The sequence below is a fragment of the Thalia democratica genome, chromosome 9, assembly GCF_965202585.1.
Source record: "Thalia democratica chromosome 9, ktThaDemo2.hap1.1, whole genome shotgun sequence".
Classification (NCBI taxonomy): Eukaryota; Metazoa; Chordata; class Thaliacea; order Salpida; family Salpidae; genus Thalia; species Thalia democratica.
Genome location: NC_139173.1, coordinates 25,825,633 through 25,849,714, shown reverse-complemented (window position 1 = coordinate 25,849,714; position 24,082 = coordinate 25,825,633). Strand labels below are relative to the sequence as shown.

Here is a 24,082-nt window from a genome sequence, read left to right as displayed (position 1 = left end):
AGCAATGAAGGAACGAAAAGGTACATCCCGCCAGAAGATACAAAAGTTTATTGCGGACACCTACAAGCTTGACCTCACAGCTTCCAATTCTCACTTGAAGAGAGCACTTACCAGCGGCGTGACCAAAGGTGCTTTTCTCCAGACAACTGGAAAAGGCGCTTCTGGCTCGTTCAAGCTTGCTCCAATGCCAGCTGCTGGGCCCAAGAAGAGGACAAAGAAAGTAGCTAAAAAGCCAGCAGCAAAGAAGGCCGCAGCTAAAAAACCAAAAAAGAAGTGTGCTCCCAAGAAGGCTGCAAAAAAACCAGCAGCCAAAAAGCGACCTGCTAAAAAGTGCGCTCCTAAGAAGGCAGCATCTAAAAAAGCTGCAAGCAAGAAGAAGAAAGTAACCAAGAAGAAGCCGGCAGCCAAAAAAGCATCCAAGAAGAAGAGCTGCAAAAAATAAGTTGTTCTTTTACCCAAGGTCCTTTTCAGGACCACTCAAACAAAATATAACGCAACTCGAAATGCATAAAACAATGCTAAGTTGAAAATATGCAAATTAGACTACACAGCGGAATCGCTCGCGTCCGTGTCTATGCGAACAGTATATAAACTGTCTTGCAACAAACAGTTTTATCATCAAAATGGCTCGTACCAAGCAAACCGCTCGTAAGTCAACCGGAGGCAAGGCTCCAAGGAAACAGCTCGCCACCAAGGCCGCTCGCAAGAGCGCACCCGCTACCGGAGGTGTGAAGAAGCCTCATCGCTACAGGCCCGGCACAGTTGCTCTGAGAGAAATCAGACGCTACCAGAAGTCAACTGAGCTTCTTTTGCGCAAGTTGCCTTTTCAGCGTCTGGTACGTGAAATAGCTCAAGACTTCAAAACTGACTTGAGGTTCCAAAGCAGTGCCGTTATGGCTTTGCAAGAAGCAAGCGAAGCGTACCTCGTTGGTTTGTTCGAAGATACTAACCTTTGCGCGATCCACGCCAAGCGTGTGACAATCATGCCCAAAGACATCCAGCTCGCCAGGAGAATGCGTGGCGAAAGAGCTTGAGCGTTAGCTAAAACCGGTCCTTTTCAGGGCCACCTTAAAACTTTGACAGTGAGAAAAACTTAACCGAACGAAAAAATGTAAGTTAAGAGACTTTTTTGAGTATGCAAATTAGTTAGTAGTAACCGTACGCGTCCGTAACAGCTTGTATATAATCTCGACGCACTGACGAAATAAGTATATTCAACAACATGTCTGGACGCGGCAAAGGAGGTAAAGGCTTGGGAAAGGGAGGTGCTAAGCGCCATCGCAAAGTGCTTCGCGATAACATCCAAGGCATCACGAAGCCGGCAATCCGCCGTTTGGCTCGCCGAGGCGGAGTTAAGCGAATCTCGGGACTGATTTACGAAGAAACGAGAGGCGTCATGAAAGTTTTCTTGGAAAATGTTATTCGCGATGCAGTAACATACACAGAGCACGCCAAGCGCAAGACCGTCACAGCACTCGACGTCGTGTACGCACTCAAGCGTCAAGGAAGAACCTTGTACGGCTTCGGTGGCTAATCGCTTTTAGCAAACCCGGTCCTTTTTAGGACCACCTAATTCAATATAAAAGTTTTACAACACTTTTGACAAGATTAAGCATTAGCTATGACATATGCAAATTAGTTTTTCGTTCGACGCGGTTAGGTATGAGTTTTATAGTGAGCTGTGCAAGCTATCATCACAATCATTCGAACAACAAAATGTCAGGACGTGGTAAAGGATCAAAACTCAAATCTAAGCCGAAGAGCAGGTCTTCCCGTGCAGGACTGCAGTTTCCAGTCGGTCGCGTGCACCGCCTGTTGCGCACCGGCAACTACAGCCAAAGAGTCGGAGCTGGTGCTCCAGTTTATCTGGCTGCCGTTCTCGAGTACTTGAGCGCAGAAGTGCTCGAGCTTGCCGGTAACGCTGCTCGTGACAACAAGAAAAGCAGGATCATTCCTCGCCATTTGCAACTAGCTATTCGCAACGACGAAGAGTTGAACAAACTTCTCGGAGGCGTCACAATTGCTCAAGGTGGTGTTCTTCCAAACATCCAGGCAGTACTATTGCCTAAGAAGACCGCTTCAAAAAAGTCAGCCTAAGTTAAAAAAAAACCAGGTCCTTTTCAGGACCACCAAAATATTTACAACAAACGAGAGAATTGTGAAGTGAGAGAAACCAGCTATCGTTCGCGTACGGAACTATGCTAATTTGCATAATTTTTCAGCATATAAACTGGCGCCGAGACAGAAGTCCACACATCATCATGACAGCAACCAAAGGCGCGAAGAAGTCAGTAGCCAAGACCGCTCCGGTCGACGGCAAGAAGAAGCGAAGGAGGAGGAACAAAGAAAGCTTTGGCATCTATGTGTACAAAGTTTTGAAGCAAGTGCACCCCGACACCGGAATTTCCAGCAAGGCAATGGGAATCATGAACTCATTTGTCAACGACATCTTCGAGCGCATTGCAGCAGAGGCTTCACGTTTGGCTCATTACAACAAGAGGTCAACTGTTAGCAGCCGCGAAATTCAAACTGCTGTCAGGCTCTTGCTCCCCGGCGAGTTGTCAAAGCACGCAGTTTCAGAAGGAACTAAAGCTGTTACCAAATACACCAGCTCAAAATAAACGCTAAACAACCGGTCCTTTTCAGGACCACCATTTGAATAGAACCAGCTGTTCATGTTTACTTAAAGTACAAGAATATAAGCTTAGTACAAATAAATTCTTATTTGTGTAAATTAAAAACTCATATACTTGAATGAACACACTTTTTTTTTGTTTCAAATACTTTATAAACTTGTAACTCGTTATATTGTAGAAAAAGCATTGCATTAGTCTAAAAACAGTAGTAGTGCTTGTAATCAAATGGTTTGTAAAAGATGTTTAACTAACTTGATTTTGTTGTCCGTAAGATTTTTCATCTGAATACTTTTTGTACAAAACACTTGTTTTTATTCATTTGCTGAAGTTCTGTTGAAACATTCAATAAATAAGTGCTTACAAAAAAGTATCATCTTTTTAAACAAAAATGTATATCACTTATAACATGCAAAAACTTAGTTGTAACTTTATTTTAAGTTGTTGTTGATTATTAGTAACACAACCGAGCTTTAACTTTTTAAACGAGTTCTTCTTATCAACTTAACTGCAATTGAAGCCATGTAACACGTTTTAAAAAGTTACGAATGCATAAATGAATACAAAAATGGTTGTTCAAGACAAAAAATTACAGATGTGTTTTTCAAGTAAAATAACATATTCCTTCTTTCAAAGCTAACTTCTGTTTAGCATATTCAAGAAACATTTTCAATTCAAAACATAAACACACAAAACAAACCAGCTCATTGGTTGAAACTTGGTAAAACACAAAAAAGTAACTGCTTGTACTTTTTTAAGTAATTTATTATTCTAGTTTTCAAAGTAAAAGGTACTTGTTTTAACTAGATATGAGACAACTTACTGACCTTTAACAACTCTAGTAGTTTGTTGAAAGTTATGTTTCTACATATCTAAAGTAATCAGGACCACCAGTTGATTTAAGCAGCTACTAATGTCGAGTAAACAGTGTCAAACAAGCTTAAACTAAGCGACAAAAAAATGTACAAATTTATATCTACATTGTGCGTGTTGGTAAAAAGTAACAGTTAGTGTGTTTCAATAACTTCTAAATAAACTTTCTAAAGCTGAATTTCTCTGTTTTTGTTTCTACTAGTTAGTTACACTTACTTTAGTTTTTGTAGTTCTACTTGACATTTTAAACTACTTTTGATAATGTAGAATAAGTTTTTCTGCTTCACTAGTATTTAAATGTTAGGTAAAAATGTTTTTTAATGGGAATTTTCTTGTTTAACTTATTGTTTAAACAAAACTTATTCTAGTTCATTTTACTTTGTAAACTTGTTTTTCAAACACTCAATAGATATTTGTTGTTAGTTTAATAAAAAAATCAATCTGTCACTAAATAAAAAATTATGCTTAAATAAGACATTATATTAAATGAGAAGAAACATTTACTTTGCTTTGATACTAAAAATGCTCAATGATATTTATTTAAGGTCTGATTGTCAAATAAGTATTAGTTTTACTTATCAGAATGCAAATGAAACAATAAAAAACTGTTTAAAAGTTGAACAGTAATGTAAACAACAGTGATTGTTTAAAACAAACATACAATTGAAATAATCTTTCTGCTTACAAAGCTCATACTTGTTTTGTTGAACTCATTTTTTCTGTGGCTATGACAAATAACGACATGATTCCAAGGTAAAAATGGAACAGCTTGTTACCATTTTTTGTAACTCTTTTTTAAACTATGTATGAGACAACTCAAAACGACGATACTTGTTTGTTTTAAGCTATGTACTTTTTGAATCTAAAGATTAGGTGGATCACCAATTAAATACACAAGCTACTAATGACTACTAAACTCAACAACACAAATACACACACTTAATCAACTTTGTGGTGAAAAAGAATCAAAAAACAATTTCCCTCCAAACTATAAACCCATTATTTATTAAATACCTAGCTCGCTACAATTTCTCTACTGTACTTTTTTTATGCAACTGTTAAGAAAGGAACTCTAGCTAGATAACTGCTCTAATCCTTACTTTATTGCTTACTATTGTCGAATGCTTAGTGAAAAGCTTTAACTAACTTGAGTGTCTTTTTCGTGGCCTTTTTCCTTTTAACTTTCTTTTCCAAATAAAACTTATTCTTATTCATGCTTACTTTGTGGACATTTTTTAATTCAATATTTCATTTGTTTTTTAGTTTATTAAAAAAAACTGTGCCTACGTCACTGTAAAAACTATTTTTATTTTTCAATGAAAATAGTACGCTTAAACAGAAATAAAACTTTGACTTATTAACTGAAAACGTTTTAAACTGTTAATAACAAACAATGTTTAGTGTCCTTAAAAAATACTGTTCAATTACAATTAAACTACAACTGAAACATGCTTAACAATTCAAAACTGGTGTAACACATAAATGTAAACAACATCGTTTGTTCAAAAGAAAGAGAACGCTATTAACAAGTACGCAATTTACAAAACAAAATACCTTAATAAAATGATGAACTTGTATAAATAAATCTTTTATTTTACAAAGCTTACATCTACTTACTTGATTTAAGCTTTCTAATCTTGTCAAGCATATGAAATAAACCAATTGATTAGCTGAAACATGGTACAAAGAAAAGAAGTAAAAAACTTGTTACCACTTGTTTGTTACCCTTAAGTACGCTATACATAAGAAAGCAAAATTACTGTAACTTGTTGCTTTAAGCTGTGTAGTTTTTATAAATGTAAAGAAGAAGAAAAATTGGACAAAGCAAGACAAAAACTTTTTTAGCCTTCATTTTTTTACAGCCTATTATGTGACAGTACAAGTTCCATAATAGGCAAACTACAATGTAAAACTTTGAATCAAGCAAATACTTTGTTTTATATGGTCTATAATTGAATAAGATAACAGTTACTTTGCTTCAAGTTTATATGTTATTGCTACAACAGCTATGTTCTTAACGACATCCGAGAATAAAATGTAACTTATCCTAAGCTGTGTTTTTAACTACATTAACAGTAAGTTAGAGATAACTAGTTACGAATTTCGAAAAGCAAAACATTTAGTCAATGAAATCAATGGTACAGAACATTATGATTAATCTAGGTTGAGTAAACTAGGAAATTACTATTAGCAGTAAAGCAGTTAAAACACATGTTTAACTTGGTAAACACTTCAATCGTAAACTTTAAAAAACAGTACTGTTGTTGTTTCAAAATATGTGTCAGTATCTATGTTGTTTCGACTGACTTTAAAACTTTATGAGAAGTGACAAAACAAAGTTTGAAAAAAAAACCTAGTTGCATTATTTTCCAGTTAAAAAGTTTCAAAGATAGATTGAAAGGTTATGAGTGCTGATTGTAAACAAAGCTTTATTCAAACACTAAGTTTGTCAATTTTACTTCAAAACTTTTTCATTTCGATTTTCTTACTCGATTTTATTTTGTATATAATGCTGCTTAAAAAATAAACCAACCTCTTTTTTTACGTAAAATTTTTCATCCAAAAGATATCAGCTTTTGTTTAAGTTCAAATTTAGTGCTAGTGTTCATAAGCTTTTTCGACTTATTTACTTCTTTGAATTTAATTAACTTTATTTTGTTTGAAAAATTTACAACCAAATCCATTTGTTCACTTTTATCAGCACACTTTATTCGGTTGAAATCTGCAAAGTTAAAGTTCTTAGTTTGATCAAGGTTTAAGTTTAACGAGCAAAATCGCATCAGTTATTTTTTAAACTGTATAACAGCTTGAATCAGTTGTTTGAAACACCAATTGAATGTTAAACTACTTACCTGTTAAACTAGTTTTTCATATACACTGGAAAATAAAATTTGTGTTTAAACGTAGTTTACAACTTTCAAACAAGTATCATCATAGTTACTGTACAGTACGTTTTTGAAAGGTTGTTTGGAAAACATTGTTGTAAGGTAAGTTACTAGTATGTGCAAGAACAAAGTTATCTAGTTGTCTGTTTAATAAAAGTTTTGAGTACATTGCTTATGAGTATATTGATTATGAGTAATCATAACTAGTAAAGCTAAACAAAATGAACTCTTTTATTCTTTTGAAATTACTTTTTACACATTAGTTTAAACTGTAATTAACTTGAACATACTTGATAGAACTTACGATTAACAAAACTCCATGAAATCGATATAATGAAACTTTGTTTAAGTTTGAGGTAAAAAAAAACCTTGTGCTTTGTTAAAACTTTATTACTTTAGGTGAGCGGCAAAGGAAAACTCAGTCGGGAGTGTGTTAACATGTTTTGTTTCATTTATGTTTTTCTTAATGTATTTAGAGGTGTGCTGTAAGATACAGGCTGTTATTTCTGGACTTTTCAAACTAATGCTTTAAAAAAAATTACTTTTAGAACAAGTTAGATATGGTTTCTTTCTTACTGGAACTTTTTCAACATTCGTAATAAGACAACTAAGTTTTTATAAGCATATATGTGTTAAACAAACATGCTAATGCAAAAATGCTAAGAAGTAAAAGGTACCTTGCAAAGCATAACTGCTCGACAGTCAATTCGTCACAGTCAGTAACTCTTGCAAGTATCGTTTTGGTCGCTTTATTATTCATTCATCATGTCTACCACAGCAGTAGCAGCAGTACCAGCGCCAGCCGCAGCCAGGTCTTCCAAGAGACCAAGCGCCAAGAAGGCAGAGCACCCTACTTACAGGGAAATGATTAGCTCTGCCCTTGGAGCAATGAAGGAACGAAAAGGTACATCCCGCCAGAAGATACAAAAGTTTATTGCGGACACCTACAAGCTTGACCTCACAGCTTCCAATTCTCACTTGAAGAGAGCACTTACCAGCGGCGTGACCAAAGGTGCTTTTCTCCAGACAACTGGAAAAGGCGCTTCTGGCTCGTTCAAGCTTGCTCCAATGCCAGCTGCTGGGCCCAAGAAGAGGACAAAGAAAGTAGCTAAAAAGCCAGCAGCAAAGAAGGCCGCAGCTAAAAAACCAAAAAAGAAGTGTGCTCCCAAGAAGGCTGCAAAAAAACCAGCAGCCAAAAAGCGACCTGCTAAAAAGTGCGCTCCTAAGAAGGCAGCATCTAAAAAAGCTGCAAGCAAGAAGAAGAAAGTAACCAAGAAGAAGCCGGCAGCCAAAAAAGCATCCAAGAAGAAGAGCTGCAAAAAATAAGTTGTTCTTTTACCCAAGGTCCTTTTCAGGACCACTCAAACAAAATATAACGCAACTCGAAATGCATAAAACAATGCTAAGTTGAAAATATGCAAATTAGACTACACAGCGGAATCGCTCGCGTCCGTGTCTATGCGAACAGTATATAAACTGTCTTGCAACAAACAGTTTTATCATCAAAATGGCTCGTACCAAGCAAACCGCTCGTAAGTCAACCGGAGGCAAGGCTCCAAGGAAACAGCTCGCCACCAAGGCCGCTCGCAAGAGCGCACCCGCTACCGGAGGTGTGAAGAAGCCTCATCGCTACAGGCCCGGCACAGTTGCTCTGAGAGAAATCAGACGCTACCAGAAGTCAACTGAGCTTCTTTTGCGCAAGTTGCCTTTTCAGCGTCTGGTACGTGAAATAGCTCAAGACTTCAAAACTGACTTGAGGTTCCAAAGCAGTGCCGTTATGGCTTTGCAAGAAGCAAGCGAAGCGTACCTCGTTGGTTTGTTCGAAGATACTAACCTTTGCGCGATCCACGCCAAGCGTGTGACAATCATGCCCAAAGACATCCAGCTCGCCAGGAGAATGCGTGGCGAAAGAGCTTGAGCGTTAGCTAAAACCGGTCCTTTTCAGGGCCACCTTAAAACTTTGACAGTGAGAAAAACTTAACCGAACGAAAAAATGTAAGTTAAGAGACTTTTTTGAGTATGCAAATTAGTTAGTAGTAACCGTACGCGTCCGTAACAGCTTGTATATAATCTCGACGCACTGACGAAATAAGTATATTCAACAACATGTCTGGACGCGGCAAAGGAGGTAAAGGCTTGGGAAAGGGAGGTGCTAAGCGCCATCGCAAAGTGCTTCGCGATAACATCCAAGGCATCACGAAGCCGGCAATCCGCCGTTTGGCTCGCCGAGGCGGAGTTAAGCGAATCTCGGGACTGATTTACGAAGAAACGAGAGGCGTCATGAAAGTTTTCTTGGAAAATGTTATTCGCGATGCAGTAACATACACAGAGCACGCCAAGCGCAAGACCGTCACAGCACTCGACGTCGTGTACGCACTCAAGCGTCAAGGAAGAACCTTGTACGGCTTCGGTGGCTAATCGCTTTTAGCAAACCCGGTCCTTTTTAGGACCACCTAATTCAATATAAAAGTTTTACAACACTTTTGACAAGATTAAGCATTAGCTATGACATATGCAAATTAGTTTTTCGTTCGACGCGGTTAGGTATGAGTTTTATAGTGAGCTGTGCAAGCTATCATCACAATCATTCGAACAACAAAATGTCAGGACGTGGTAAAGGATCAAAACTCAAATCTAAGCCAAAAGAGCAGGTCTTCCCGTGCAGGACTGCAGTTTCCAGTCGGTCGCGTGCACCGCCTGTTGCGCACCGGCAACTACAGCCAAAGAGTCGGAGCTGGTGCTCCAGTTTATCTGGCTGCCGTTCTCGAGTACTTGAGCGCAGAAGTGCTCGAGCTTGCCGGTAACGCTGCTCGTGACAACAAGAAAAGCAGGATCATTCCTCGCCATTTGCAACTAGCTATTCGCAACGACGAAGAGTTGAACAAACTTCTCGGAGGCGTCACAATTGCTCAAGGTGGTGTTCTTCCAAACATCCAGGCAGTACTATTGCCTAAGAAGACCGCTTCAAAAAAGTCAGCCTAAGTTAAAAAAAAACCAGGTCCTTTTCAGGACCACCAAAATATTTACAACAAACGAGAGAATTGTGAAGTGAGAGAAACCAGCTATCGTTCGCGTACGGAACTATGCTAATTTGCATAATTTTTCAGCATATAAACTGGCGCCGAGACAGAAGTCCACACATCATCATGACAGCAACCAAAGGCGCGAAGAAGTCAGTAGCCAAGACCGCTCCGGTCGACGGCAAGAAGAAGCGAAGGAGGAGGAACAAAGAAAGCTTTGGCATCTATGTGTACAAAGTTTTGAAGCAAGTGCACCCCGACACCGGAATTTCCAGCAAGGCAATGGGAATCATGAACTCATTTGTCAACGACATCTTCGAGCGCATTGCAGCAGAGGCTTCACGTTTGGCTCATTACAACAAGAGGTCAACTGTTAGCAGCCGCGAAATTCAAACTGCTGTCAGGCTCTTGCTCCCCGGCGAGTTGTCAAAGCACGCAGTTTCAGAAGGAACTAAAGCTGTTACCAAATACACCAGCTCAAAATAAACGCTAAACAACCGGTCCTTTTCAGGACCACCATTTGAATAGAACCAGCTGTTCATGTTTACTTAAAGTACAAGAATATAAGCTTAGTACAAATAAATTCTTATTTGTGTAAATTAAAAACTCATATACTTGAATGAACACACTTTTTTTTTGTTTCAAATACTTTATAAACTTGTAACTCGTTATATTGTAGAAAAAGCATTGCATTAGTCTAAAAACAGTAGTAGTGCTTGTAATCAAATGGTTTGTAAAAGATGTTTAACTAACTTGATTTTGTTGTCCGTAAGATTTTTCATCTGAATACTTTTTGTACAAAACACTTGTTTTTATTCATTTGCTGAAGTTCTGTTGAAACATTCAATAAATAAGTGCTTACAAAAAAGTATCATCTTTTTAAACAAAAATGTATATCACTTATAACATGCAAAAACTTAGTTGTAACTTTATTTTAAGTTGTTGTTGATTATTAGTAACACAACCGAGCTTTAACTTTTTAAACGAGTTCTTCTTATCAACTTAACTGCAATTGAAGCCATGTAACACGTTTTAAAAAGTTACGAATACATAAATGAATACAAAAATGGTTGTTCAAGACAAAAAATTACAGATGTGTTTTTCAAGTAAAATAACATATTCCTTCTTTCAAAGCTAACTTCTGTTTAGCATATTCAAGAAACATTTTCAATTCAAAACATAAACACACAAAACAAACCAGCTCATTGGTTGAAACTTGGTAAAACACAAAAAAGTAACTGCTTGTACTTTTTTAAGTAATTTATTATTCTAGTTTTCAAAGTAAAAGGTACTTGTTTTAACTAGATATGAGACAACTTACTGACCTTTAACAACTCTAGTAGTTTGTTGAAAGTTATGTTTCTACATATCTAAAGTAATCAGGACCACCAGTTGATTTAAGCAGCTACTAATGTCGAGTAAACAGTGTCAAACAAGCTTAAACTAAGCGACAAAAAAATGTACAAATTTATATCTACATTGTGCGTGTTGGTAAAAAGTAACAGTTAGTGTGTTTCAATAACTTCTAAATAAACTTTCTAAAGCTGAATTTCTCTGTTTTTGTTTCTACTAGTTAGTTACACTTACTTTAGTTTTTGTAGTTCTACTTGACATTTTAAACTACTTTTGATAATGTAGAATAAGTTTTTCTGCTTCACTAGTATTTAAATGTTAGGTAAAAATGTTTTTTAATGGGAATTTTCTTGTTTAACTTATTGTTTAAACAAAACTTATTCTAGTTCATTTTACTTTGTAAACTTGTTTTTCAAACACTCAATAGATATTTGTTGTTAGTTTAATAAAAAAATCAATCTGTCACTAAATAAAAAATTATGCTTAAATAAGACATTATATTAAATGAGAAGAAACATTTACTTTGCTTTGATACTAAAAATGCTCAATGATATTTATTTAAGGTCTGATTGTCAAATAAGTATTAGTTTTACTTATCAGAATGCAAATGAAACAATAAAAAACTGTTTAAAAGTTGAACAGTAATGTAAACAACAGTGATTGTTTAAAACAAACATACAATTGAAATAATCTTTCTGCTTACAAAGCTCATACTTGTTTTGTTGAACTCATTTTTTCTGTGGCTATGACAAATAACGACATGATTCCAAGGTAAAAATGGAACAGCTTGTTACCATTTTTTGTAACTCTTTTTTAAACTATGTATGAGACAACTCAAAACGACGATACTTGTTTGTTTTAAGCTATGTACTTTTTGAATCTAAAGATTAGGTGGATCACCAATTAAATACACAAGCTACTAATGACTACTAAACTCAACAACACAAATACACACACTTAATCAACTTTGTGGTGAAAAAGAATCAAAAAACAATTTCCCTCCAAACTATAAACCCATTATTTATTAAATACCTAGCTCGCTACAATTTCTCTACTGTACTTTTTTTATGCAACTGTTAAGAAAGGAACTCTAGCTAGATAACTGCTCTAATCCTTACTTTATTGCTTACTATTGTCGAATGCTTAGTGAAAAGCTTTAACTAACTTGAGTGTCTTTTTCGTGGCCTTTTTCCTTTTAACTTTCTTTTCCAAATAAAACTTATTCTTATTCATGCTTACTTTGTGGACATTTTTTAATTCAATATTTCATTTGTTTTTTAGTTTATTAAAAAAAACTGTGCCTACGTCACTGTAAAAACTATTTTTATTTTTCAATGAAAATAGTACGCTTAAACAGAAATAAAACTTTGACTTATTAACTGAAAACGTTTTAAACTGTTAATAACAAACAATGTTTAGTGTCCTTAAAAAATACTGTTCAATTACAATTAAACTACAACTGAAACATGCTTAGCAATTCAAAACTGGTGTAACACATAAATGTAAACAACATCGTTTGTTCAAAAGAAAGAGAACGCTATTAACAAGTACGCAATTTACAAAACAAAATACCTTAATAAAATGATGAACTTGTATAAATAAATCTTTTATTTTACAAAGCTTACATCTACTTACTTGATTTAAGCTTTCTAATCTTGTCAAGCATATGAAATAAACCAATTGATTAGCTGAAACATGGTACAAAGAAAAGAAGTAAAAAACTTGTTACCACTTGTTTGTTACCCTTAAGTACGCTATACATAAGAAAGCAAAATTACTGTAACTTGTTGCTTTAAGCTGTGTAGTTTTTATAAATGTAAAGAAGAAGAAAAATTGGACAAAGCAAGACAAAAACTTTTTTAGCCTTCATTTTTTTACAGCCTATTATGTGACAGTACAAGTTCCATAATAGGCAAACTACAATGTAAAACTTTGAATCAAGCAAATACTTTGTTTTATATGGTCTATAATTGAATAAGATAACAGTTACTTTGCTTCAAGTTTATATGTTATTGCTACAACAGCTATGTTCTTAACGACATCCGAGAATAAAATGTAACTTATCCTAAGCTGTGTTTTTAACTACATTAACAGTAAGTTAGAGATAACTAGTTACGAATTTCGAAAAGCAAAACATTTAGTCAATGAAATCAATGGTACAGAACATTATGATTAATCTAGGTTGAGTAAACTAGGAAATTACTATTAGCAGTAAAGCAGTTAAAACACATGTTTAACTTGGTAAACACTTCAATCGTAAACTTTAAAAAACAGTACTGTTGTTGTTTCAAAATATGTGTCAGTATCTATGTTGTTTCGACTGACTTTAAAACTTTATGAGAAGTGACAAAACAAAGTTTGAAAAAAAAACCTAGTTGCATTATTTTCCAGTTAAAAAGTTTCAAAGATAGATTGAAAGGTTATGAGTGCTGATTGTAAACAAAGCTTTATTCAAACACTAAGTTTGTCAATTTTACTTCAAAACTTTTTCATTTCGATTTTCTTACTCGATTTTATTTTGTATATAATGCTGCTTAAAAAATAAACCAACCTCTTTTTTTACGTAAAATTTTTCATCCAAAAGATATCAGCTTTTGTTTAAGTTCAAATTTAGTGCTAGTGTTCATAAGCTTTTTCGACTTATTTACTTCTTTGAATTTAATTAACTTTATTTTGTTTGAAAAATTTACAACCAAATCCATTTGTTCACTTTTATCAGCACACTTTATTCGGTTGAAATCTGCAAAGTTAAAGTTCTTAGTTTGATCAAGGTTTAAGTTTAACGAGCAAAATCGCATCAGTTATTTTTTAAACTGTATAACAGCTTGAATCAGTTGTTTGAAACACCAATTGAATGTTAAACTACTTACCTGTTAAACTAGTTTTTCATATACACTGGAAAATAAAATTTGTGTTTAAACGTAGTTTACAACTTTCAAACAAGTATCATCATAGTTACTGTACAGTACGTTTTTGAAAGGTTGTTTGGAAAACATTGTTGTAAGGTAAGTTACTAGTATGTGCAAGAACAAAGTTATCTAGTTGTCTGTTTAATAAAAGTTTTGAGTACATTGCTTATGAGTATATTGATTATGAGTAATCATAACTAGTAAAGCTAAACAAAATGAACTCTTTTATTCTTTTGAAATTACTTTTTACACATTAGTTTAAACTGTAATTAACTTGAACATACTTGATAGAACTTACGATTAACAAAACTCCATGAAATCGATATAATGAAACTTTGTTTAAGTTTGAGGTAAAAAAAAACCTTGTGCTTTGTTAAAACTTTATTACTTTAGGTGAGCGGCAAAGGAAAACTCAGTCGGGAGTGTGTTAACATGTTTTGTTTCATTTATGTTTTTCTTAATGTATTTAGAGGTGTGCTGTAAGATACAGGCTGTTATTTCTGGACTTTTCAAACTAATGCTTTAAAAAAAATTACTTTTAGAACAAGTTAGATATGGTTTCTTTCTTACTGGAACTTTTTCAACATTCGTAATAAGACAACTAAGTTTTTATAAGCATATATGTGTTAAACAAACATGCTAATGCAAAAATGCTAAGAAGTAAAAGGTACCTTGCAAAGCATAACTGCTCGACAGTCAATTCGTCACAGTCAGTAACTCTTGCAAGTATCGTTTTGGTCGCTTTATTATTCATTCATCATGTCTACCACAGCAGTAGCAGCAGTACCAGCGCCAGCCGCAGCCAGGTCCTCCAAGAGACCAAGCGCCAAGAAGGCAGAGCACCCTACTTACAGGGAAATGATTAGCTCTGCCCTTGGAGCAATGAAGGAACGAAAAGGTACATCCCGCCAGAAGATACAAAAGTTTATTGCGGACACCTACAAGCTTGACCTCACAGCTTCCAATTCTCACTTGAAGAGAGCACTTACCAGCGGCGTGACCAAAGGTGCTTTTCTCCAGACAACTGGAAAAGGCGCTTCTGGCTCGTTCAAGCTTGCTCCAATGCCAGCTGCTGGGCCCAAGAAGAGGACAAAGAAAGTAGCTAAAAAGCCAGCAGCAAAGAAGGCCGCAGCTAAAAAACCAAAAAAGAAGTGTGCTCCCAAGAAGGCTGCAAAAAAACCAGCAGCCAAAAAGCGACCTGCTAAAAAGTGCGCTCCTAAGAAGGCAGCATCTAAAAAAGCTGCAAGCAAGAAGAAGAAAGTAACCAAGAAGAAGCCGGCAGCCAAAAAAGCATCCAAGAAGAAGAGCTGCAAAAAATAAGTTGTTCTTTTACCCAAGGTCCTTTTCAGGACCACTCAAACAAAATATAACGCAACTCGAAATGCATAAAACAATGCTAAGTTGAAAATATGCAAATTAGACTACACAGCGGAATCGCTCGCGTCCGTGTCTATGCGAACAGTATATAAACTGTCTTGCAACAAACAGTTTTATCATCAAAATGGCTCGTACCAAGCAAACCGCTCGTAAGTCAACCGGAGGCAAGGCTCCAAGGAAACAGCTCGCCACCAAGGCCGCTCGCAAGAGCGCACCCGCTACCGGAGGTGTGAAGAAGCCTCATCGCTACAGGCCCGGCACAGTTGCTCTGAGAGAAATCAGACGCTACCAGAAGTCAACTGAGCTTCTTTTGCGCAAGTTGCCTTTTCAGCGTCTGGTACGTGAAATAGCTCAAGACTTCAAAACTGACTTGAGGTTCCAAAGCAGTGCCGTTATGGCTTTGCAAGAAGCAAGCGAAGCGTACCTCGTTGGTTTGTTCGAAGATACTAACCTTTGCGCGATCCACGCCAAGCGTGTGACAATCATGCCCAAAGACATCCAGCTCGCCAGGAGAATGCGTGGCGAAAGAGCTTGAGCGTTAGCTAAAACCGGTCCTTTTCAGGGCCACCTTAAAACTTTGACAGTGAGAAAAACTTAACCGAACGAAAAAATGTAAGTTAAGAGACTTTTTTGAGTATGCAAATTAGTTAGTAGTAACCGTACGCGTCCGTAACAGCTTGTATATAATCTCGACGCACTGACGAAATAAGTATATTCAACAACATGTCTGGACGCGGCAAAGGAGGTAAAGGCTTGGGAAAGGGAGGTGCTAAGCGCCATCGCAAAGTGCTTCGCGATAACATCCAAGGCATCACGAAGCCGGCAATCCGCCGTTTGGCTCGCCGAGGCGGAGTTAAGCGAATCTCGGGACTGATTTACGAAGAAACGAGAGGCGTCATGAAAGTTTTCTTGGAAAATGTTATTCGCGATGCAGTAACATACACAGAGCACGCCAAGCGCAAGACCGTCACAGCACTCGACGTCGTGTACGCACTCAAGCGTCAAGGAAGAACCTTGTACGGCTTCGGTGGCTAATCGCTTTTAGCAAACCCGGTCCTTTTTAGGACCACCTAATTCAATATAAAAGTTTTACAACACTTTTGACAAGATTAAGCATTAGCTATGACATATGCAAATTAGTTTTTCGTTCGACGCGGTTAGGTATGAGTTTTATAGTGAGCTGTGCAAGCTATCATCACAATCATTCGAACAACAAAATGTCAGGACGTGGTAAAGGATCAAAACTCAAATCTAAGCCGAAGAGCAGGTCTTCCCGTGCAGGACTGCAGTTTCCAGTCGGTCGCGTGCACCGCCTGTTGCGCACCGGCAACTACAGCCAAAGAGTCGGAGCTGGTGCTCCAGTTTATCTGGCTGCCGTTCTCGAGTACTTGAGCGCAGAAGTGCTCGAGCTTGCCGGTAACGCTGCTCGTGACAACAAGAAAAGCAGGATCATTCCTCGCCATTTGCAACTAGCTATTCGCAACGACGAAGAGTTGAACAAACTTCTCGGAGGCGTCACAATTGCTCAAGGTGGTGTTCTTCCAAACATCCAGGCAGTACTATTGCCTAAGAAGACCGCTTCAAAAAAGTCAGCCTAAGTTAAAAAAAAACCAGGTCCTTTTCAGGACCACCAAAATATTTACAACAAACGAGAGAATTGTGAAGTGAGAGAAACCAGCTATCGTTCGCGTACGGAACTATGCTAATTTGCATAATTTTTCAGCATATAAACTGGCGCCGAGACAGAAGTCCACACATCATCATGACAGCAACCAAAGGCGCGAAGAAGTCAGTAGCCAAGACCGCTCCGGTCGACGGCAAGAAGAAGCGAAGGAGGAGGAACAAAGAAAGCTTTGGCATCTATGTGTACAAAGTTTTGAAGCAAGTGCACCCCGACACCGGAATTTCCAGCAAGGCAATGGGAATCATGAACTCATTTGTCAACGACATCTTCGAGCGCATTGCAGCAGAGGCTTCACGTTTGGCTCATTACAACAAGAGGTCAACTGTTAGCAGCCGCGAAATTCAAACTGCTGTCAGGCTCTTGCTCCCCGGCGAGTTGTCAAAGCACGCAGTTTCAGAAGGAACTAAAGCTGTTACCAAATACACCAGCTCAAAATAAACGCTAAACAACCGGTCCTTTTCAGGACCACCATTTGAATAGAACCAGCTGTTCATGTTTACTTAAAGTACAAGAATATAAGCTTAGTACAAATAAATTCTTATTTGTGTAAATTAAAAACTCATATACTTGAATGAACACACTTTTTTTTTGTTTCAAATACTTTATAAACTTGTAACTCGTTATATTGTAGAAAAAGCATTGCATTAGTCTAAAAACAGTAGTAGTGCTTGTAATCAAATGGTTTGTAAAAGATGTTTAACTAACTTGATTTTGTTGTCCGTAAGATTTTTCATCTGAATACTTTTTGTACAAAACACTTGTTTTTATTCATTTGCTGAAGTTCTGTTGAAACATTCAATAAATAAGTGCTTACAAAAAAGTATCATCTTTTTAAACAAAAATGTATATCACTTATAACATGCAAAAACTTAGTTGTAACTTTATTTTAAGTTGTTGTTGATTATTAGTAACACAACCGAGCTTTAACTTTTTAAACGAGTTCTTCTTATCAACTTAACTGCAATTGAAGCCATGTAACACGTTTTAAAAAGTTACGAATACATAAATGAATACAAAAATGGTTGTTCAAGACAAAAAATTACAGATGTGTTTTTCAAGTAAAATAACATATTCCTTCTTTCAAAGCTAACTTCTGTTTAGCATATTCAAGAAACATTTTCAATTCAAAACATAAACACACAAAACAAACCAGCTCATTGGTTGAAACTTGGTAAAACACAAAAAAGTAACTGCTTGTACTTTTTTAAGTAATTTATTATTCTAGTTTTCAAAGTAAAAGGTACTTGTTTTAACTAGATATGAGACAACTTACTGACCTTTAACAACTCTAGTAGTTTGTTGAAAGTTATGTTTCTACATATCTAAAGTAATCAGGACCACCAGTTGATTTAAGCAGCTACTAATGTCGAGTAAACAGTGTCAAACAAGCTTAAACTAAGCGACAAAAAAATGTACAAATTTATATCTACATTGTGCGTGTTGGTAAAAAGTAACAGTTAGTGTGTTTCAATAACTTCTAAATAAACTTTCTAAAGCTGAATTTCTCTGTTTTTGTTTCTACTAGTTAGTTACACTTACTTTAGTTTTTGTAGTTCTACTTGACATTTTAAACTACTTTTGATAATGTAGAATAAGTTTTTCTGCTTCACTAGTATTTAAATGTTAGGTAAAAATGTTTTTTAATGGGAATTTTCTTGTTTAACTTATTGTTTAAACAAAACTTATTCTAGTTCATTTTACTTTGTAAACTTGTTTTTCAAACACTCAATAGATATTTGTTGTTAGTTTAATAAAAAAATCAATCTGTCACTAAATAAAAAATTATGCTTAAATAAGACATTATATTAAATGAGAAGAAACATTTACTTTGCTTTGATACTAAAAATGCTCAATGATATTTATTTAAGGTCTGATTGTCAAATAAGTATTAGTTTTACTTATCAGAATGCAAATGAAACAATAAAAAACTGTTTAAAAGTTGAACAGTAATGTAAACAACAGTGATTGTTTAAAACAAACATACAATTGAAATAATCTTTCTGCTTACAAAGCTCATACTTGTTTTGTTGAACTCATTTTTTCTGTGGCTATGACAAATAACGACATGATTCCAAGGTAAAAATGGAACAGCTTGTTACCATTTTTTGTAACTCTTTTTTAAACTATGTATGAGACAACTCAAAACGACGATACTTGTTTGTTTTAAGCTATGTACTTTTTGAATCTAAAGATTAGGTGGATCACCAATTAAATACACAAGCTACTAATGACTACTAAACTCAACAACACAAATACACACACTTAATCAACTTTGTGGTGAAAAAGAATCAAAAAACAATTTCCCTCCAAACTATAAACCCATTATTTATTAAATACCTAGCTCGCTACAATTTCTCTACTGTACTTTTTTTATGCAACTGTTAAGAAAGGAACTCTAGCTAGATAACTGCTCTAATCCTTACTTTATTGCTTACTATTGTCGAATGCTTAGTGAAAAGCTTTAACTAACTTGAGTGTCTTTTTCGTGGCCTTTTTCCTTTTAACTTTCTTTTCCAAATAAAACTTATTCTTATTCATGCTTACTTTGTGGACATTTTTTAATTCAATATTTCATTTGTTTTTTAGTTTATTAAAAAAAACTGTGCCTACGTCACTGTAAAAACTATTTTTATTTTTCAATGAAAATAGTACGCTTAAACAGAAATAAAACTTTGACTTATTAACTGAAAACGTTTTAAACTGTTAATAACAAACAATGTTTAGTGTCCTTAAAAAATACTGTTCAATTACAATTAAACTACAACTGAAACATGCTTAACAATTCAAAACTGGTGTAACACATAAATGTAAACAACATCGTTTGTTCAAAAGAAAGAGAACGCTATTAACAAGTACGCAATTTACAAAACAAAATACCTTAATAAAATGATGAACTTGTATAAATAAATCTTTTATTTTACAAAGCTTACATCTACTTACTTGATTTAAGCTTTCTAATCTTGTCAAGCATATGAAATAAACCAATTGATTAGCTGAAACATGGTACAAAGAAAAGAAGTAAAAAACTTGTTACCACTTGTTTGTTACCCTTAAGTACGCTATACATAAGAAAGCAAAATTACTGTAACTTGTTGCTTTAAGCTGTGTAGTTTTTATAAATGTAAAGAAGAAGAAAAATTGGACAAAGCAAGACAAAAACTTTTTTAGCCTTCATTTTTTTACAGCCTATTATGTGACAGTACAAGTTCCATAATAGGCAAACTACAATGTAAAACTTTGAATCAAGCAAATACTTTGTTTTATATGGTCTATAATTGAATAAGATAACAGTTACTTTGCTTCAAGTTTATATGTTATTGCTACAACAGCTATGTTCTTAACGACATCCGAGAATAAAATGTAACTTATCCTAAGCTGTGTTTTTAACTACATTAACAGTAAGTTAGAGATAACTAGTTACGAATTTCGAAAAGCAAAACATTTAGTCAATGAAATCAATGGTACAGAACATTATGATTAATCTAGGTTGAGTAAACTAGGAAATTACTATTAGCAGTAAAGCAGTTAAAACACATGTTTAACTTGGTAAACACTTCAATCGTAAACTTTAAAAAACAGTACTGTTGTTGTTTCAAAATATGTGTCAGTATCTATGTTGTTTCGACTGACTTTAAAACTTTATGAGAAGTGACAAAACAAAGTTTGAAAAAAAAACCTAGTTGCATTATTTTCCAGTTAAAAAGTTTCAAAGATAGATTGAAAGGTTATGAGTGCTGATTGTAAACAAAGCTTTATTCAAACACTAAGTTTGTCAATTTTACTTCAAAACTTTTTCATTTCGATTTTCTTACTCGATTTTATTTTGTATATAATGCTGCTTAAAAAATAAACCAACCTCTTTTTTTACGTAAAATTTTTCATCCAAAAGATATCAGCTTTTGTTTAAGTTCAAATTTAGTGCTAGTGTTCATAAGCTTTTTCGACTTATTTACTTCTTTGAATTTAATTAACTTTATTTTGTTTGAAAAATTTACAACCAAATCCATTTGTTCACTTTTATCAGCACACTTTATTCGGTTGAAATCTGCAAAGTTAAAGTTCTTAGTTTGATCAAGGTTTAAGTTTAACGAGCAAAATCGCATCAGTTATTTTTTAAACTGTATAACAGCTTGAATCAGTTGTTTGAAACACCAATTGAATGTTAAACTACTTACCTGTTAAACTAGTTTTTCATATACACTGGAAAATAAAATTTGTGTTTAAACGTAGTTTACAACTTTCAAACAAGTATCATCATAGTTACTGTACAGTACGTTTTTGAAAGGTTGTTTGGAAAACATTGTTGTAAGGTAAGTTACTAGTATGTGCAAGAACAAAGTTATCTAGTTGTCTGTTTAATAAAAGTTTTGAGTACATTGCTTATGAGTATATTGATTATGAGTAATCATAACTAGTAAAGCTAAACAAAATGAACTCTTTTATTCTTTTGAAATTACTTTTTACACATTAGTTTAAACTGTAATTAACTTGAACATACTTGATAGAACTTACGATTAACAAAACTCCATGAAATCGATATAATGAAACTTTGTTTAAGTTTGAGGTAAAAAAAAACCTTGTGCTTTGTTAAAACTTTATTACTTTAGGTGAGCGGCAAAGGAAAACTCAGTCGGGAGTGTGTTAACATGTTTTGTTTCATTTATGTTTTTCTTAATGTATTTAGAGGTGTGCTGTAAGATACAGGCTGTTATTTCTGGACTTTTCAAACTAATGCTTTAAAAAAAATTACTTTTAGAACAAGTTAGATATGGTTTCTTTCTTACTGGAACTTTTTCAACATTCGTAATAAGACAACTAAGTTTTTATAAGCATATATGTGTTAAACAAACATGCTAATGCAAAAATGCTAAGAAGTAAAAGGTACCTTGCAAAGCATAACTGCTCGACAGTCAATTCGTCACAGTCAGTAACTCTTGCAAGTATCGTTTTGGTCGCTTTATTATTCATTCATCATGTCTACCACAGCAGTAGCAGCAGTACCAGCGCCAGCCGCAGCCAGGTCCTCCAAGAGACCAAGCGCCAAGAAGGCAGAGCACCCTACTTACAGGGAAATGATTAGCTCTGCCCTTGGAGCAATGAAGGAACGAAAAGGTACATCCCGCCAGAAGATACAAAAGTTTATTGCGGACACCTACAAGCTTGACCTCACAGCTTCCAATTCTCACTTGAAGAGAGCACTTACCAGCGGCGTGACCAAAGGTGCTTTTCTCCAGACAACTGGAAAAGGCGCTTCTGGCTCGTTCAAGCTTGCTCCAATGCCAGCTGCTGGGCCCAAGAAGAGGACAAAGAAAGTAGCTAAAAAGCCAGCAGCAAAGAAGGCCGCAGCTAAAAAACCAAAAAAGAAGTGTGCTCCCAAGAAGGCTGCAAAAAAACCAGCAGCCAAAAAGCGACCTGCTAAAAAGTGCGCTCCTAAGAAGGCAGCATCTAAAAAAGCTGCAAGCAAGAAGAAGAAAGTAACCAAGAAGAAGCCGGCAGCCAAAAAAGCATCCAAGAAGAAGAGCTGCAAAAAATAAGTTGTTCTTTTACCCAAGGTCCTTTTCAGGACCACTCAAACAAAATATAACGCAACTCGAAATGCATAAAACAATGCTAAGTTGAAAATATGCAAATTAGACTACACAGCGGAATCGCTCGCGTCCGTGTCTATGCGAACAGTATATAAACTGTCTTGCAACAAACAGTTTTATCATCAAAATGGCTCGTACCAAGCAAACCGCTCGTAAGTCAACCGGAGGCAAGGCTCCAAGGAAACAGCTCGCCACCAAGGCCGCTCGCAAGAGCGCACCCGCTACCGGAGGTGTGAAGAAGCCTCATCGCTACAGGCCCGGCACAGTTGCTCTGAGAGAAATCAGACGCTACCAGAAGTCAACTGAGCTTCTTTTGCGCAAGTTGCCTTTTCAGCGTCTGGTACGTGAAATAGCTCAAGACTTCAAAACTGACTTGAGGTTCCAAAGCAGTGCCGTTATGGCTTTGCAAGAAGCAAGCGAAGCGTACCTCGTTGGTTTGTTCGAAGATACTAACCTTTGCGCGATCCACGCCAAGCGTGTGACAATCATGCCCAAAGACATCCAGCTCGCCAGGAGAATGCGTGGCGAAAGAGCTTGAGCGTTAGCTAAAACCGGTCCTTTTCAGGGCCACCTTAAAACTTTGACAGTGAGAAAAACTTAACCGAACGAAAAAATGTAAGTTAAGAGACTTTTTTGAGTATGCAAATTAGTTAGTAGTAACCGTACGCGTCCGTAACAGCTTGTATATAATCTCGACGCACTGACGAAATAAGTATATTCAACAACATGTCTGGACGCGGCAAAGGAGGTAAAGGCTTGGGAAAGGGAGGTGCTAAGCGCCATCGCAAAGTGCTTCGCGATAACATCCAAGGCATCACGAAGCCGGCAATCCGCCGTTTGGCTCGCCGAGGCGGAGTTAAGCGAATCTCGGGACTGATTTACGAAGAAACGAGAGGCGTCATGAAAGTTTTCTTGGAAAATGTTATTCGCGATGCAGTAACATACACAGAGCACGCCAAGCGCAAGACCGTCACAGCACTCGACGTCGTGTACGCACTCAAGCGTCAAGGAAGAACCTTGTACGGCTTCGGTGGCTAATCGCTTTTAGCAAACCCGGTCCTTTTTAGGACCACCTAATTCAATATAAAAGTTTTACAACACTTTTGACAAGATTAAGCATTAGCTATGACATATGCAAATTAGTTTTTCGTTCGACGCGGTTAGGTATGAGTTTTATAGTGAGCTGTGCAAGCTATCATCACAATCATTCGAACAACAAAATGTCAGGACGTGGTAAAGGATCAAAACTCAAATCTAAGCCGAAGAGCAGGTCTTCCCGTGCAGGACTGCAGTTTCCAGTCGGTCGCGTGCACCGCCTGTTGCGCACCGGCAACTACAGCCAAAGAGTCGGAGCTGGTGCTCCAGTTTATCTGGCTGCCGTTCTCGAGTACTTGAGCGCAGAAGTGCTCGAGCTTGCCGGTAACGCTGCTCGTGACAACAAGAAAAGCAGGATCATTCCTCGCCATTTGCAACTAGCTATTCGCAACGACGAAGAGTTGAACAAACTTCTCGGAGGCGTCACAATTGCTCAAGGTGGTGTTCTTCCAAACATCCAGGCAGTACTATTGCCTAAGAAGACCGCTTCAAAAAAGTCAGCCTAAGTTAAAAAAAAACCAGGTCCTTTTCAGGACCACCAAAATATTTACAACAAACGAGAGAATTGTGAAGTGAGAGAAACCAGCTATCGTTCGCGTACGGAACTATGCTAATTTGCATAATTTTTCAGCATATAAACTGGCGCCGAGACAGAAGTCCACACA

At 36.2% G+C, this 24,082-nt stretch overlaps 15 protein-coding genes across 15 annotated transcripts; all 15 read left to right on the top strand.

Annotated features, from left to right (window-relative positions):
• The first annotated feature begins 623 nt into the window (after positions 1 to 623).
• Positions 624 to 1,034, top strand: LOC145845059 (histone H3). Its single transcript, XM_082952479.1, has one exon. The coding sequence runs from the start codon at positions 624 to 626 to the stop codon at positions 1,032 to 1,034; it is 411 nt and encodes a 136-aa protein (XP_082808605.1).
• A 188-nt stretch (positions 1,035 to 1,222) lies between these two features.
• Positions 1,223 to 1,534, top strand: LOC145845058 (histone H4-like). The gene has a single exon (XM_082952478.1). It carries the CDS (start codon positions 1,223 to 1,225, stop codon positions 1,532 to 1,534), a length of 312 nt encoding a protein of 103 aa, XP_082808604.1.
• A 182-nt stretch (positions 1,535 to 1,716) lies between these two features.
• On the top strand, positions 1,717 to 2,097 carry LOC145844221 (histone H2A). The gene has a single exon (XM_082951593.1). The coding sequence runs from the start codon at positions 1,717 to 1,719 to the stop codon at positions 2,095 to 2,097; it is 381 nt and encodes a 126-aa protein (XP_082807719.1).
• Positions 2,098 to 2,261: 164 nt separating this feature from the next.
• LOC145845057 (histone H2B 1/2-like) lies at positions 2,262 to 2,621 on the top strand. Its single transcript, XM_082952476.1, has one exon. The coding sequence runs from the start codon at positions 2,262 to 2,264 to the stop codon at positions 2,619 to 2,621; it is 360 nt and encodes a 119-aa protein (XP_082808602.1).
• A 4,535-nt stretch (positions 2,622 to 7,156) lies between these two features.
• Positions 7,157 to 8,309, top strand: LOC145845056 (uncharacterized). The gene is made up of 2 exons (XM_082952475.1): positions 7,157 to 7,621; positions 7,971 to 8,309. The coding sequence occupies exons 1-2, from the start codon at positions 7,157 to 7,159 to the stop codon at positions 8,307 to 8,309; spliced, it is 804 nt and encodes a 267-aa protein (XP_082808601.1).
• Positions 8,310 to 8,497: 188 nt separating this feature from the next.
• LOC145845055 (histone H4-like) lies at positions 8,498 to 8,809 on the top strand. The gene has a single exon (XM_082952474.1). The coding sequence runs from the start codon at positions 8,498 to 8,500 to the stop codon at positions 8,807 to 8,809; it is 312 nt and encodes a 103-aa protein (XP_082808600.1).
• Positions 8,810 to 8,903: 94 nt separating this feature from the next.
• Positions 8,904 to 9,373, top strand: LOC145845053 (histone H2A-like). The gene is made up of 2 exons (XM_082952473.1): positions 8,904 to 8,930; positions 8,999 to 9,373. The coding sequence occupies exons 1-2, from the start codon at positions 8,904 to 8,906 to the stop codon at positions 9,371 to 9,373; spliced, it is 402 nt and encodes a 133-aa protein (XP_082808599.1).
• Positions 9,374 to 9,537: 164 nt separating this feature from the next.
• LOC145845052 (histone H2B 1/2-like) lies at positions 9,538 to 9,897 on the top strand. The gene has a single exon (XM_082952472.1). The coding sequence runs from the start codon at positions 9,538 to 9,540 to the stop codon at positions 9,895 to 9,897; it is 360 nt and encodes a 119-aa protein (XP_082808598.1).
• A 4,535-nt stretch (positions 9,898 to 14,432) lies between these two features.
• Positions 14,433 to 15,585, top strand: LOC145845051 (uncharacterized). Its single transcript, XM_082952471.1, has 2 exons — positions 14,433 to 14,897; positions 15,247 to 15,585. Exons 1-2 carry the CDS (start codon positions 14,433 to 14,435, stop codon positions 15,583 to 15,585), a joined length of 804 nt encoding a protein of 267 aa, XP_082808597.1.
• Positions 15,586 to 15,773: 188 nt separating this feature from the next.
• On the top strand, positions 15,774 to 16,085 carry LOC145845050 (histone H4-like). The gene has a single exon (XM_082952470.1). It carries the CDS (start codon positions 15,774 to 15,776, stop codon positions 16,083 to 16,085), a length of 312 nt encoding a protein of 103 aa, XP_082808596.1.
• Positions 16,086 to 16,267: 182 nt separating this feature from the next.
• On the top strand, positions 16,268 to 16,648 carry LOC145844222 (histone H2A). Its single transcript, XM_082951595.1, has one exon. The coding sequence runs from the start codon at positions 16,268 to 16,270 to the stop codon at positions 16,646 to 16,648; it is 381 nt and encodes a 126-aa protein (XP_082807721.1).
• A 164-nt stretch (positions 16,649 to 16,812) lies between these two features.
• On the top strand, positions 16,813 to 17,172 carry LOC145845049 (histone H2B 1/2-like). The gene has a single exon (XM_082952469.1). The coding sequence runs from the start codon at positions 16,813 to 16,815 to the stop codon at positions 17,170 to 17,172; it is 360 nt and encodes a 119-aa protein (XP_082808595.1).
• A 4,535-nt stretch (positions 17,173 to 21,707) lies between these two features.
• On the top strand, positions 21,708 to 22,860 carry LOC145845048 (uncharacterized). The gene is made up of 2 exons (XM_082952468.1): positions 21,708 to 22,172; positions 22,522 to 22,860. Exons 1-2 carry the CDS (start codon positions 21,708 to 21,710, stop codon positions 22,858 to 22,860), a joined length of 804 nt encoding a protein of 267 aa, XP_082808594.1.
• Positions 22,861 to 23,048: 188 nt separating this feature from the next.
• LOC145845047 (histone H4-like) lies at positions 23,049 to 23,360 on the top strand. Its single transcript, XM_082952467.1, has one exon. The coding sequence runs from the start codon at positions 23,049 to 23,051 to the stop codon at positions 23,358 to 23,360; it is 312 nt and encodes a 103-aa protein (XP_082808593.1).
• A 182-nt stretch (positions 23,361 to 23,542) lies between these two features.
• Positions 23,543 to 23,923, top strand: LOC145844223 (histone H2A). The gene has a single exon (XM_082951596.1). The coding sequence runs from the start codon at positions 23,543 to 23,545 to the stop codon at positions 23,921 to 23,923; it is 381 nt and encodes a 126-aa protein (XP_082807722.1).
• Positions 23,924 to 24,082: the final 159 nt, after the last annotated feature.